Raw genomic sequence first — 16,860 nt, forward strand, 5'->3', positions numbered from 1 at the left:
ACAGATGTTACTTACATTTTGATATATGTTCAAGGGTCAGCTGGGAGGTTTAAAGAAGATAAATTACATATTTATAAACCAAACACTCTCTTTGATTTTGCTCTATATCACATAGTTAAAGCTCAAAACAAACATAGTGTCACTACTGCATGTATTTACTTAGTGAAATTTCAGAACAAAGGCTGATCACCATGGGGCTTTAGAAAATTATGGATTTACTATTCAACTGCTAGAATTAGCTGGTATCTACCTGCTTTAAGCAACAATAGAATTCGCAGGTTATATAATTTATTCATCCCTATAATATCATGATTCATCCGAAAAGTAGAACGCGTGTAGAAGACATGAACCAGTTAAGTAATATTTGTCAATTGACTAAAACATATATGGTATCAAACAAACCTTGCATCATCCATCACATATATTGTTTTACTTTGTAAGGATTCTTTATTAAAAAATCCAGCTGTTAGAAACCTGTCATCTTTCTTTCGTCTCGAACCGTGAACCATTGGCTGTTTATCTTTTCCAAATTCATTTAGTTATATATATATACATATATACTAGATGATACGTGACGGACAAAACGTCGATAGAGAGAAAAAAAATGAAATTTGTATTTTATTATTTAAATGAAATTTTTTCTCATTTGTATTAGATGTTCATGTATATGTTACGGGATCACATTGAGGTACGAAGTTGAAATAATAGAGAAAGTTCAACTTTCAAGAAATTAAACTAAATTAATGAAGAAAGTGTGGTACATGTATAATTGCCAATGAGACAACTCTCCACCAGGGACCAAATGACAAAGAAGTAAACAGCTATATAGGTTTCCGAAAGGCTTTCAACAATGAGCAAACCCCTTACCAAATACTCAGTCATAACAGGCTCCGGAATGACAAATGTAAAACTATCGATATGACGAACAATTGTAATGTCGTCTGCGGCGAAGGTTAGAAATTTTGAAATAGGAATCTATGACACAAAAATGAATGAACAAGGACATTTTCAAGTTTTCGTGAAACTAATAAACCTTACTGTTTTACAATAAAACTTGTATTTTTAAAAGATCCCCTATAATGGGTAAAAAATCTATACTTATTTTACTGTTTACAAGAGATACTCTCCTCTTTATTTGACAGGCGAAAATGTTTGAAAATATGAAATATCAAGTCGTGAGTAAGCATCAAACTGTTTTCGCCGTAAGAAATCTGTAGTTTTTAGGAAATACAAATACCTCTAAAGGACAATATTTTTTACTCTACAAATGCACATCCATCTCGTTCAATTTCATTTGCAAAGATGAACAAATGATTTGTACAAGAAATTGTATTCTATAGCCGACTATTCGGTATGAATTTTTCTCATTGTTGAAGGCCGCACGGTTGGCTCTTATTGTTCACTATGGCTAAAGTTTAACTCTGGTGGATAGTTGTCTCATAGGCAATTATACCACATCTCCTCAATATCATATTACTTTGGATATTAATTTCAAACTGAATTATCTAAGTATTCTTGGCGGAAAGTTTTGTTTAACATATGGGAAGATGTGGTATGAGTGCCAATGAAACAACTCTCCATGCAAGTCACATTTTTTAAAAGTAAATCATTATAGGTCAAAGTACTGTCTTCCACATGGAGCCTTGACTCACACCGAACAGCAATCTATAAAGGGCCCCAAAATGACTAATGTAAAACTATTCAAACGGGAAAACCAACGGTATACTAGTAATCTATATAAAACACTACAAATGAGAAACACACTTATGAACCACATCAACACACGACAACCACTAAACATTAGGTTCCTTACTTAGGACAGATGCAGACAAATGCAGCGGGTTTAAACGTTTTAATAACGTTTTAATCAACCATCACCCTTAAACGAAACAACAGTGTAACATCACAAAATAGAAAGACATACTTTAAAATATGAATTGAAATGGCTTTATTCAATCAAAAGACATATATCAACACAAACAAGTGACTCTATACGTCTTGTTATGTTGATCCATAGAAGGCTTTAGAAAACAGTAAAAAGCGACTACACGACTGATGCTATACTGTAAGGCATAGATATTTTGATAGGGTGAGCTTAAAACCATGTGAAAGGAACAATAAATACAGGGAGAAATTGGAATGGGTCAATGAGACAACCGTGCTATTTGAAGGACAAACAATCAATCACATACGAGTTTCGTAACTTTCAACAAACAAATAAACAAGTTAATAAGTTAGGTGAATAAGGTGTTTTTTTGTACTTTCTATCTGAATTAGTGGAATCAACAGAATACAAAGTAGAGGACACCATACAACTTAAATGAAATCTGTTGTCTGCTCTATCGTCGGGTTGTTATCGCTTTGACACATTACCCATTTCCTTTCTCAATTTTATCATCAGTATTAAACAAAAATCATTACGGGTAAAACAGCAATTAATATACACAAATACGAATTAACGTATACACGCAGTTACTGAAAACATACTTTATGCTCTAATATTTTTACTGTCAAGGTCGTTTTGCTTGTGAGAGAGATGTCTACATATTCCATTATCATTATTAATGTTCTATTGCCTTACCTGTATTTTTTCTGTGTCATTTTGGTCTCTTGTGGATAGTGGTCTCATTGGCAATCATACAACATCTTTTTTATAATTATTTTGTTGATTAAGAAATCAATTTCCATATATTGGCTTTTACTATTTAAAAAAAACAATAAAGTGCCGTTATGCACACAACATGAACAAAACACTTTATAATTTTAATTTTCCCATCGTTAGTTTTCCCTTTTCGAGAAGTATAAAGTGTAGTAGAATGCAGTAGTAATCGTCTGGGTGTGCATACTAAATGTACGTTCATTGTTAATTTAATACTAAGGACCTAGTGAAATACAGTGAATTCGCTGACATAGTGTCCCAGTATCACAGGATGTTTTGCATTCGTAGTTACGAATTGTTTCACCATATAGTTATATAAAGGGGTCTGAAATAATCTAGTGACATATTTCTAACGTGTCCCGTTTTCAGACCTAATCTGACTCATTTCAAAATACTTGCTTCGAATACAGGGCAACATTCGGGTGTCGCATGTGGAACAAGATACACATATATTTGTTCGGCAGTTTAATATAACCAAGGACTTGTCCTTTAAAAATTCTTTCGCGTGACCGAGAAGCTATATTTCTTTTTTTGTCTATAAATTATAACGTCTCAAGAATTAGCTATTCATTTCCTAGGCGTCATGGATTTTATAAATAAAGTAAGAAAATATAAGATAAAATTTTTATTTGTATTATCACAGTTCGAAACGTTGTTAACATCATTTTTTTCAAAGGCAAACTGTGGTCATATTGTTAGATGCAGTTTCCAAAAATAAATATACCTTACTGATAACAAAAGTAATATAAAGTGTTGTCCCTCTAAATACCCATTTTTAAAGACAAGTAAGCATAACAGTTTAACAAATTCACAAACAATCACTGCAGCATTTATATAACCATATTCTTTACAGTCATTCAAGCTACAAGTTTCCCTCACGCTAATATCTTTAATGCACATTAAAAATGGAATGCATTAGAATATGGACCTCACTATATATCTATATTGTCTGGAACATAATATTTGTAGAGAAAAAAGACCAACAGACAGATTATAGTTTGAAGATTAAAATTATTTTTTACTGTCATGAGAAATATCTTCATATCTATATTTCAAATATGTCAATATCATAAAATACAACACTATTTCGTCTTTATAATAAATTTGTTTCAACCACATACAATTATATAATTCTGGTATTTTGAGACACCGCAGATCCCATGATGTTGTCTTTATCACTTAAATATGCCCTATTTAGTCAATCACATGCAACTTGGTTGCAAATTTTGTGGGTTAACCCACCATTGCTAATACACGCAAATATTCATATTACAAAATTTGCCGATTTCTTCCATTAAATGGAAAAATATGTTTGAATTAATTTTTTTTAGCTTAACACACTTTAACTGTCAAAAATATTTTGTTATGCTCAGTTTTGAAAGATAGACAAGGGCATCTTAGCCAATTCCAAAACACACTTATCAAATAGAAAAAAATCTTAGCCAAATCCGAAAACAAAGCATATCAAATAGAAAAAAAACCAAATGATTTTTAAAAAGATATCGTACCCGGTTTTGCTTGGGTCTATTTCTCACTTATTACTACGAAGCATTAATTTTACAGCACTAATTGTGCACCAAAACTGATGTATTTCCAATTTCACAACATCAACTAAGCAAAAGCACTGATAGGAAGTACAATTTTTTTTAACGATGTGTACTCTATACATTATAAAAATAATGATACAATATGCTTTTGAAGCGAACCAGACTACTTTAAATTACAATTTACCGCTTTAGCGGTCGTCATTTTAAATAGCTTAAAATATAAAGACTTTGTAAAGCACCATATTGCCATGTTACAACAATGAACACCAAGGAACAAACAACAAATACTGTTAATATACAGTCGATCAAATGTTTCCGATATCTTCAGGAACAAAACAAAACATGTAAAAGATATTCTGTAATATTGCTTAATATTTACTGACCATTCTAACTACATGGGAGTAAACATCAGTTAAATTTCGATTGGTAAATTCTTTGTAATGAATAAAGTTTACTAACAAATAATTTTACATCAATTGTATTATCATTAATTATTACAAAGATAATTGACATTTAAGTTTATACTTATGATGTTATTGTTACAGATTGCAGATAATAGGAAAATTTTGGAATGGAATACATTTTCGAAGTTTAGAAAAAATAATATTGAACGTTTAAATAAATAAACCTTTGTAATAATTCGGCACGAATTAAGTCTACCAAAACTAAAGCAGTAATACAAGTATGTGTATCTATCGAGAACAATATGTTCAACTTAAACGAGAGAGTATGTGTTACAGGTCCCAGCTTTATCTTCAAGGATTGATAGGAGTTTGGCGATTTAAGACCGCAAATCAGTGCACTTGCACGAAAACTTTTCTGAACTAATTGGCAACTTCATTAGTTTTACTTTCATCGTATAACATAAGGTTTTCTTATTATAGTACAGTATTACTGAATAGAATAAGAAGTGATATAACGTGTCAGATCTACTTTCTACTTTTCCAATATTTAATCCAATGTGTCATTAAATGAGATTGGATATTTTTCCTTTATCACGCATTACCATAGAATAAGACTAAACTTCTGAAAGTTTCTCATCCTAAATTATCAAAATCTATCCTTTTGAGTCAGTTTTACAAAAAAAAACTTACGACTTAGATTGATCGTAAGTATACTGAATTGTTGATGGCTTACGATCAATCTTATAGTCCTAAGTTTCTAATGTGAATATCTTGCTGTATATTAGATACACCCAATCGGGCTAGCTATTTACATGTATCTAATACACATATATATACATATATACAAATAGCAATATTAACAGTTACAAATGATCGACTGTACGAGATAAACACGAGATCAATGATAGGATTTCTTAATCACAACAAACAACCATACACAAACGGGCCTTTCAGCTCATGTACACTGTTCACGACAACCAACATGAAAGACATCTTTCGGAAGTTTGCATTGAGGCTAAGTACATCCACATCTCTCAACTTTCATTCTCGGCAAGGTTGTGAATTGAATGTTCATTGAATGATCAAAGTAAAGCATTGATAGTTGTCCCATTCTAGTTGGGCTACAACAAGGTCCATGTTCGGGGGGTATCGCATCCACTTGTTGTCGTAAATATCCATGAGGACCAGAATCCATGTGTTGATTCCTACATTCTCCTGCACAGTAATATGCAGAATATGTTAACGGGGCTATTATGAAGTCCCATCCAAACTCCACAAAGTCAACAGTTAATGGGTATCTACAACAAGACTCGGTTGCGTGTTCTTCGTCACAGTTGAGATATATTGACCGTTTTCTACGACTGTGTTGTTCCTGAAGCGATGTTCTTGTATCCAATACAGGTTCCTGAAAGAGAAATTATACGTTATTCAACTGTTTGGATGTTGTTAAGCTTTTAATAATAATGATAAAAAAAGAACTGCAAAACATAGCAACCCCTCCCTAACTCTACTATACAATCCGTGTTATACAGCTAAAACATACATGGCAAGTGGCACACATACACATGTATATTTACTAAACATCATGTTTTGTAAAAATGAGAATTTATTAGAGATTCAAAGCTGACAATTAGGCTCTTGAATCATTTGTTATTACGATACATTGAAGTAATTTCTATATTCATGATTTTATTTCATAAATCAAATATTCATGTGATATTGTTATAAAGAGGTTTATGCTGCATTTTTTAACAGATTTTCTTCATTCTGCAATGTTAAGAAAACGATCATCGGCACAACGTTCAGTTCTGAAATTGTTTGTGCCATTGCATCATTTTTTTTCAATTTTCAGTCAAACAACAGCAAACGACAGCAAACACCGGCAATTGATAAAAAGGTCCTTACTTTGGTAATACACTTATCATAACCATGACAAATGGACGGCGATTGTTAACTTGATCTATTTGTACTTTAATTTTGAGAATGCTTGCCCAATTCATCACAAAGCAGAAGAGACACCGGGCATTGATCCCACAGTGTTGGACTTTTGTAATTAAAACCCTTGCGTGTGGTAATTTTATTTTTCAAACCTGATGTCAACCTTTGCATGATTATTTAAAATCAACTTAATGCATTTTGATATAAAGCTTTTCACTTAATGGTTTTAAATTTAATTACTCTTTGGTGTTCGATTTTCCCTCTCGTGCGTTAATTGACAAAACATTATCTTTATTGTATAGTTTTGCATTACATATTGGCATTTGCGTTAGAGATTATTGAAGCTAAAACATTCCTAATGCATCTGGTATTTCCTAAAATATTTCATAATTAAAGCTTTTCCAAAAACTTCTCATCTTACAGAAATTGAGATTCTCGTTTTCAATGATGACTTAGATATGTTTCAGCACAAACTTATATATAAAATTGTTCATGCCTCCGGTTTCATGTTTTAGTAATTTATATACATTTGAAAATTGTTTTTAGTTTCAATACTATCCGGCAATCATTTTTTCTCTTTTGTAAATGTGTATTGTAGCTTATACATATGGTTTTAAAACTCGATGTAGCTTATACAAATTTCAACGACGACCTGCAGGTTTTAAAACTCGATGTAGCTATAAATATTTTCAACGACGATCTAATGGTTTTAAAACTCGATGTAGCTTGTAAATTTTATCAACGACGACCTGCAGGTTTTAAAACTCGATGCAGCTTTTATTTTTTTAACGGCGACCTGAAGGTTTTAAAACTCGATGCTATAAATATTTTCAACGACAACTTGCAGGTTTTAAAACTAGATGTAGGTTATAATTTTTTTCAACGACGCCCAGAAGGTTTTAAAACTCGATGTAGCTTTTAATTTTTTTTAACGGCGACCTAATGGTTTTAAAACTCGATGCTATAAATATTTTCAACGACAACCTGCAGGTTTTAAAACTAGATGTAGGTTATATTTTTTTTCAACGACGGCCTGAAGGTTTTAAAACTGCATGTAGCTTATAAATTGTTTTCAACGACGACCTGAAGGTTTTGATACGATGTATATTTCATAACCATAACATAGATATAGGAAGATGTGGTATGAGTGTCAATGAGACAACTCTCCATCCAAGTCACAATTTATAAAAGTAAACCATTATAGGTCAAGGTACGGCCTTGGCTCGTGTATTTATATTTTCTTTGTTAATGATTTCATTTATACTATTAAACATTGGCAATTGTTATGGACAAAATAACACTGACAAGATTTAAGTAAAACGTCATAAATCCAACTCTGAAATCTTTAAAATAAAATTATTAAACAGTCTTGCAACTAAGCCCGAGAAATCACATCAAAATGATGTTGGGCTTATCATCTGCACCACTTAAAAAAACACAATAATTTCAAATCAAACTGTCACTCCAATTAAAATTTGTTAGATGACAGGAACCACATGTTATTTTATCTTGATCCACAAGTAGTAATTGTTGCATAAATAGTTTGATAGTAAATAAACAGACTGCCTCCCCCTTTTTGAGAGGTTTTATATAAAAATGACCCTCCTTTTTATAACATACTATATAAAAATGCATTTACGTTTGATAACTATATATTGACGATCTTCATTTCATATATGAATATGCTATTCAGAATCTTAAATTATAAATAGTCAATGTTATTATACTAAATTAAACTAATTTATGAATTAATATGAAAGTTCACCTTCAAAATAAGTCTAAATACCCCCCACCCTTTCATGGGAAAAATTTGGTTCATTATTTAGGGAATCACTGATGACTAGAGCGGCCCCCTATTAGGGCAGTCAGCCCCCCCCCCCCCCTTTTTTCAAAAAGTTCTGGATCTGCTCCTGACTATAGGTGCTGAACGTTATGTTACAATTTTTGTATATTAAAATTGGTACATTTTTTAGGCATTCAAAATATTGAGGTATCAATTAGTAACAATGGCATCTATCCCCTAGATTAGAAAAGACCGAATTGTTCTTCTTATATATTCTTTTCTTTTTTTCTTCTTCTTAACATGTTTTGACAGTCTATCAATACATGCAATAACAGGGTGTGGTTGAGCTCTCAAAGTATTTTAGTAACAACAAATTAATGTATATGTAATGAACTTAATTAAGCTGTTGAAATTTCCTGAAATTTACCTTATGAAAGATTCAAAGCTAAATTATAACATATAAAACTATGAAAAATAATACATTATTCAAAAATTGTGCTTCTTCTTTTTAATATCTGATGAGGTAATGTGTAAATGTAAAACTAAATCAGAATATTTACTTTTTACTTTGTAATTTCTTTACTTGAGACTAACAGTTAACAAAAATTTACACACTCAGTTTTTGTTTTAAACATCTGTTTTATGTAATATCATCTGTCCCCTAATCAGTAGTGGATGACATATTTATACCTCTACTTAACCATTTTATAATTGAGAGAAGATATGAAATTTTTACTCTGAAGGGCTTAGTTGGAAGACTGTAAAGGCCTTTGGACATATGTGGTTTTTTACTACGCCTTGAAAATATCCTTTTAGTTGTGATAAGACGACACAGATGATTTATTTTTCTATTTCAAGAATCTAAAAAAAGTGCTGATATACTCTTATCATCAGTACTTATATCGTTTATTTAATTAACCCGATTCTTGAACATCTGTTTGTAGAAAAGAAAGATAATCTTACACTTAAATAAACATTTAACATATAACGATCAGTCATAGCACCTGTTAGTTTGATATTATATTGAAGTACATAATTATGTTTAACAAATAATCGTAAAAGATATATGTTACATGGCTCAATTTCAGATTTGTCTTCTGTTCATTGTCTTGATAAAGAAAATGCAACTAAATGAAAATAACAGTTTATAAATTTCGTGCGTCCAAAATCTCATATTCGAATTTATTGGAAAGCGTTTTACGTAAGATGACGACATGCACTTAAGTTATATGTGAGGATTGCATATTATACATAATCATAATGATTAATTTCATCCTGCAGTTGAATAAACGACTCACAAATATATGTCACTTTTTTTAGAGTAATTTTTCCGAAATTTTGACGTTATATTTGTTGAACGCAATTATCAAAAAGGACATAGATTTGCGGAAAGGACATAGATTTGAGGCCGGACATAGATTTGAGGCTAACATATTTTATATAACAACTATCACATTCTTGAGCCTAAAGAATCATCCCTTTTCAATATCTCATCAATGCGAACCCACAGCCTTCTATAAAAAGTAGGACTAGAAGCCTACTTAAACAGGTTTTGGGTATACGTCGTACGAAATGCGAAAAACACGTAAAACTTGTAGATGCAATGTACTTATAAAGTTTCTGATACAAATTTAAAAAAAAGGAAATTTGTTTCAATATCATTTACATTGATTCAGAGAAATCAAAACCTTTATAAACAATAATATAATGGGGAGAGATTGGGTAATCAGACAAAATAATACCATAAAGTCAAAATATCAAAATCTAGATACTAAAGAAATAAATATCGCGTAGTCATCTTTCCGTCGTTTGTAATATCAATGCTACAGAATTAAGTGATATTATTGGTTGGTGTATATACAGATCAACAAAGCAGACCCGGGGCCCATTTTAATTGTGACCGGGCTTTTCTAGGGGACGAAATCAAATGTTATAGGATAAAAAAAACTTAATTCACATAGTTTTTTTCACTGACACCCCCCCCCCCCTTTTCTCAACTTAATTTGGGGAAAAGTTATTGACCAATAAGGAATCTGAAGTATAGTAGTTGTCGTTTGTTTATGTAGTTTATACATGTTTCTCGTTTCTCGTTTTTTTTTTATATAGATTAGACCGTTTGAATGGTTTTACACTAGTGATTTTGGGGGCCTTTACACCTTGTTGTTCGGTGTGAGCCAAGGCTCCATGTTGAAGGCCGTACCTTGACCTATAATGGTTTACTTTATAAATTGTTATTTGGAAGGAGAGTTGTCTCATTAGCCCTCATACCACATCTTCCTATACCTATATACATTTAAAATATTTTGGATAAACAAAACTGGACAACAATTTGAACCCACGATTAAACCGTTAGTTTTCCCGTTTGAATGGTTTTACACTAGTGATTTTGGGGCCCTTTATAGCTTGTTGTTCGGTGTGAGCCAAGGCTCCGTGTTGAAGGCCGTACCTTGACCTATAATGGTTTACTTTATAAATTGTTATTTGGAAGGAGAGTTGTCTCATTGGCACTCATACCACATCTTCCTATACCTATATACATTTAAAATATTTTGGATAAACAAAACTGGACAACAATTTGAACCCAGTTACCCCAATCTATTTGATTTCAGTTTTTCATCCTGCATTAATCTTTTCATGTCGTCCCTATAAGTTTGAAGTTTTTCAAGGAAATCGTTACTGCATTATTATTATCTCATTCGGAACGAAAGTATAGTTTCCTTCGGTTTCTGTGGTATGTCAAATCGGAAAGTGAGAAAGTATTTTTGTTTTTCCACTGAAGTATCACCGGGGCTCGAGTCTACTTTGTCTAGGACATGGTTTTTCAAACTTTATTCAGAAATACCGTTAATAAATATTATGGGAGATGATTTTATCTTTGGTCGAATCACATCTACATAAATGTTGCACTCCTGGGCCCAGTTTCACGAAGCTGTCTTAGGACTAAGACATGTCTTAGGATGGTCTTACGACATGTCTTAGTCCTAAGTGGGTTTCACAAAGTGGTCATAAATTAGGACATCTCTTAAAGTTGGTCATAAAGTTAGGACAACGCGAGAGGTGTCTTATGATGGTCTTAGGACAGTTATACGTTTATTTATATAAATAAAACTCATTTATTATATTAATTTTGAAAAAATATCTTATTATAACCAAATTATCTTTTCTCCTGTCCCTGCTTATAACGTTATCTTTCTAGATTGACGGATTATCATGATTTGTCAACAATGAAAATTCGATGTATTGATATAAGATTGCACGATTTTATCCCGTAACCTTTTATAACCAATACAGTCAAAATTGAATTTAACTCACTTGTACCGATAAAATAATGTCATCATTTTATATTCTTTTTTTTTTGTTTTGCATTTAAAAATTCCATATTTGTATTGATGTTTATTGTTTGAAGATAATTTATAAATTGCTTTTATTTTTCTATTTTTATTTTGCAAATCATGTCATTATATTAATCAATACGTTTAGAATAATTTATGGTAAGACATACTACCGTAAATCATATTCATATTTGAAAATATAAAGAACTTGCGACAGGTTTATGATGTCTTAGCTAAGATTATCCTAAGATAGCTTCGAGACGAGGTCTGAGATATTTCCTAGGATAGTCATAAGAGGATCATAAGACAGGTCCTAAGATATATCTTATGACATGTCTTAGGATAGCTTCGTGAAACCGGCCCCTGCTATATAATCTGATCGGCATTATACAACAAAGAGTTTTAAAAAAAACCCAGCTTTTCTAGTTTGTAACACCGACTTCTTTTTAACTACACTCCGTTACAGTCTTAAACTTATAGTCTACTTGGAGAACTAAAAACCGTTTATCATATTATTCTTATACGATTTCTTTAGCAAATTTTATGTAATGAATCAATTTATTAAATAAGCCTAGGGTTGTGTCGTTGTATACCAAGTCCAGTTATAATAAATGGACTCTATCTCAAAACTAATAAGTAAAAGCGGTTACTGTCCATCGTAGCCAGGTTTGTTTTATATACGCAACTGCATTTTATTTATTGAATTTTGGAGTTCTGTTTCTAGTTTATGAAGTTGCTGGTTTTTTTGGGTTTTTTTTTTTTTTTTTTTTTTTTATCTTCAATCCCTTTTCTCTCTTTTGTCATTCTCTTACAAAGCTTAACATGAATATTTTAAATATAATGTCTTTCCGGTTTTTTTTAACGTCTTAAACAACAACAAAAAAAAACATTTCGTGTATCACCTTAAATCCTTTGATTCTCATCATGAAATACATTACAGTTACACGGTGAAAAATGAATTCTCACATTCTGATAATAGGGTTGTCGTAAAAAGAGAATTTTTAGAACGCTTCGACTAAACCATGCAGTTTTAATTCAAAAATTCATAAGGTGACAATACTTATCCAAAAAGTCATTTTGTATCTAGTATCTATCATTTCTCTAATCTGACTAAACTTTTGGTCAGACGTTTGACATTTGATAAACTTTCGAGTTACTTCTTACATACTTGATTAAGATTAAAAAGTTTAAAAACTGACAACAAAATTAGTTTGCAAAGTATTAATATGTAATGCAGATTTTTATAATTTACTCAATGTCAGTATTTATTTCAAAATAAAGAGTGTTATGATATGGCTTTCAATACATGTTTTAATATTTAAGATAGACGAAATACCTTTTCTTATTCTTAGATTGAAGTTATTTTGAATGTTATGTAATACAGAAATTATGTGTGAAACGTATTGTACACAGTCTCTCATTATTTTTGGTAGAATGGCACATATTTTTTTTTTATCTTTGTGTACTGTATGTTTTTTTTATTGTGTATATACTTTGTAATATACTGTATGTTTATGTGGTGAGACAAATAAAATATTGAATCTTGAATCTTCTATTATAGTCATTTTTTAGAAAACCCAGTGGATACCGTCTATACTGTTGAGATAAATTCACTATTTTCCTAAATGTCAGTTGCTGTTATAAATACTGAATTGTTTGATAAGTAACTTACAACAGTATAACACAACAAGCGAAAGGTCTGACCAGTACAGGAAAAATACTTGAGAAATCATAACTTAACACGATCCCTAACAAAACGTAACATTTTTATGTTCATACATTTAAGGCGATTTATTTTATTTCAAATTGCCTATAAAAGCTATTTAAATATAAGATGTTTTTAAATTACTGAGAATAACTTGTGTAATACTTACGTATCCATCATCATTTGCAGATGGCAATATTATGGAGTTTCTTCCGTTATCGTCCAGTGCTTCAACGACAAGACCTTTATTCCTTGATGGATCTTCTATCCATTTTTCTACTTCGTTCAAAATATTAAAATGTTGCCATCCACGGGATGATCGTTTTTTACGACTTAAGAACTGCTTTTCTATGAAGTCACTGTTTTTTGAACTTTTGACGAGTGAATATATATAAATTTGTGTAACATTTTGAGATGGATCAATATAAACCCACAGAAAAGCTTTCTCCAAGACCTTGTCTATTAGATCTGGTAAAGTGAAGTATATAGAATTTGGTTGTTCAATGTTTAGTTCTGTTGGAGCTGGAAAGAAAATGAGGTAAAATGAAATATCTGATTAATTAGTCTGGACTCTTTGTGTTTTCATTTTGTTTTTAATAATTTCCCATTTAGGTTGTGTGTAGCAGCATTTTTCACAAATATTTACAAATTATATTTTTCACGTAGAATACATTTTTTCAATATCAATAGGTTAACAATGCAATATGTTTGTCCTTAGCTTGACAGCATTAAGGTAAATGAGATATGGGGCCACGACAACTTTACACGTTGAGGACAAGCTACGACAACATTGACGTGATAAACGATTATATCACACAAATAAACATACATATTCTTGCGTTATATGTACATAATAGGCTTCAGGGGTGGAGATTTATGCAATACCAATAAAGAAACAAAACGACACTATTTTTCCATTTGTATCAATTCTCCAATATTATCTAAAATCATCCAAACTATCTCATTTCTACCACAATGAACATATCCTCTTAATTCTTTCACATAATATTATCTTGTAGCAATTTACATCAACCACTGCATACTTTGTACTGGGGGTTGTATTTTCTAAATGAGAATGATGTATTTGTCACTGGTGTCAGTCAAAAGCAGTCATTTTTGGGTTAAAAAAGTATATATAATTTTAAAAGGGCGAAATTGGTGTTGCAAGCTGTATCTTTATTTATGAATGAATTTGCGTAGTATGAGGTTTATGATTAGTGTTATGAAATGATTACTATATTATGCCATTTAGGACATATACATGGCATAAATTATTATGATGTTTCCTATATAATTATTTAAAATATGCACATTATTGTAATGGTATATATGCATGGGAATGAGGAGAAATCACCTTGACATACTATCTATAAACTGTAGAACTTGTTTAATGAGTACTCTTAGGTTGAGAACGGAAACAGTTATGTAAAGTAAAAATAATTCTACGGAAACATCTGTTTCCTTCAAGGTCCAAAATTCAATAATACGATGTAAGTTAATTGTATTATTGCCCTGTTAAGTTCAACGAACGTTTTTCTAACAGTTTCATTATATAATCAACAGATCTAAATGCACTATAGAAACAAACAGATAATTTGTAAAATTTTAAATAATTTCAATTTCAAACCATAGTCGTATGTTCATTTTTTTAGATCAATAAATTATACTGATATATCTAAGATTTTATTTAGTTTTTTTATATGCTTGATATTTGAACTTATGGAAATACATAAAATAAGTAATTTACGTTATTTCTGTCAAGATCATAAGTACAAGAATACTTATACACATTTGTTTTTAATTTTTTATATACACAACAGCTATCGAAGAAAAAGACTAAAACCTTAAAAATTAAAACACTTCTTGCATTGATTTTCTAGACTACATTATTTATAAATATGAAATAAATCATTATACTTACGAAGTTGAGCAAATGTATAAGTCCTTTGAGATTGTCCGTACTCCTCAACATAATCCTCCTGAGAGTTACGAACTTCATCACTCTGCATATCTAAAGCTTCTCTTATTTCGTATTTTTGCTTTAATTTCTGAAATTGTGGTATTTTTGGTAGTTTGTTATTTGTCATATTTGGTTTCCCAAGAACATCTAGTCTTAATGCATGCGAAATTCGATTTTTGATTGATTCAATTCTGTTTCTCTTTTGGTCTTCTCTGATGGTACAAGACGTACATTTTGATCTATTTTGATCTCTATATTGAGTTTGGTTATATAGATGTTCTAGTAATGTTTCGTCCGTTTCTGATCGCAATTCCCGATTTTCATCCTGTGTTACGACTCGCCTCAGCTGCTCGCTAGATATATGACTTAAATCATGTTCTCTTAAATCCACTCGAGCAGGATTGCCGTCCAAATATTTAAACAGAACGGAAAAAATTAAATAATTGAAGAAAAATGTTGATATTTGTTGCATTTTTCGTCTGCTGTGAAAACAGCTGATCGTTGGTACTTTCCGTTCCGGACCAGTAACTATCAAGGAATGCCCAAGGCTTTTATAGTGACAATCTGGTCAGATTTATACATCGGAAAATAGATATCAATTTATAACATGAAAATAAGATTGACAGTAATTCACAAGCACAGATAAAAAGAAGTTGTCAAATTTATAATTCGCGTATTATACGGTTGTAACAAGAATACGAGCTGTTAAAAGTCCATTGAATCACCTGTTCGGTTTCGACTTCTTTTATACACTCTCGCTAGTTGATGTATAGCGTATCATATAACCTTTAATCGCATTTCAAATCTTCATACATTATTTTTTTTTGTTAACAGATGCCTGACATATACCTTGTGTCAAATATAATTTCCCTCAAATCTTTTTATTCTTTCTGTGTATTGAGAATAAAGATGATTTACTGCGAATCTTATTTCTGTTAAACGTTTTTAGATGAGCACATTAAGTGTCAAGATTGTTGCAAGGAGTTTGTAATTTAACACAATTTTCTTGACATATGTTTTACATTATGTTCGTTAACGAAGCAAGCGATAACGCTACAATCCATTTTGTTCGTTGACAAGCATTATTTAGTGCTTGATATATCATATGGCTTCAAATCTACTGTTAGAAGTCAAATTTCAAGCAACTTTGTAACATTTTAGAACGAATATATAACAAATATTTGATTAGTTCTGACCTGTACAAGAATTGTATGCCATAATGAATGCTCTAACCTAAGTATTCCGCTTCACATTATCGATATAACGTGTAATCACGCAAGGGTTATTATGATGTTAAGGATATTATGACAAATTAACCAAAGCATAAAGACTACTTCAATAAAAATAATAGTGTCCTTTTTAAAAGACACTATTTGAAGTGTGTTTTAATTTCAACTATGATAACATCGGAAAGTAATCAATAATTCTTCTTTTATTAAAATGCTGAACAGGCGTAAATAAAATATTTAATCTTATGAAATAAGAGATATTATGTTAACTACCGGTCTACTTAATTTCTTTCCTCCACAAGA

At 31.0% G+C, this 16,860-nt stretch overlaps 1 protein-coding gene across 1 annotated transcript; it reads right to left on the reverse strand.

Moving 5' to 3' along the window:
* Nucleotides 1–3,271: 3,271 nt before the first annotated feature.
* LOC134706343 (growth/differentiation factor 8-like) lies at nt 3,272–16,609 on the reverse strand. Its single transcript, XM_063565203.1, has 3 exons — nt 15,290–16,609; nt 13,538–13,890; nt 3,272–6,015 (listed from the first exon to the last, which is right to left on the reverse strand). The coding sequence occupies exons 1-3, from the start codon at nt 15,798–15,800 to the stop codon at nt 5,626–5,628; spliced, it is 1,254 nt and encodes a 417-aa protein (XP_063421273.1). The 5' UTR covers nt 15,801–16,609; the 3' UTR covers nt 3,272–5,625.
* Between the last annotated feature and the right edge of the window lie 251 nt (nt 16,610–16,860).

This window comes from Mytilus trossulus, chromosome 2 (genome assembly GCF_036588685.1).
Source record: "Mytilus trossulus isolate FHL-02 chromosome 2, PNRI_Mtr1.1.1.hap1, whole genome shotgun sequence".
In the NCBI taxonomy this organism is placed as follows: domain Eukaryota; kingdom Metazoa; phylum Mollusca; class Bivalvia; order Mytilida; family Mytilidae; genus Mytilus; species Mytilus trossulus.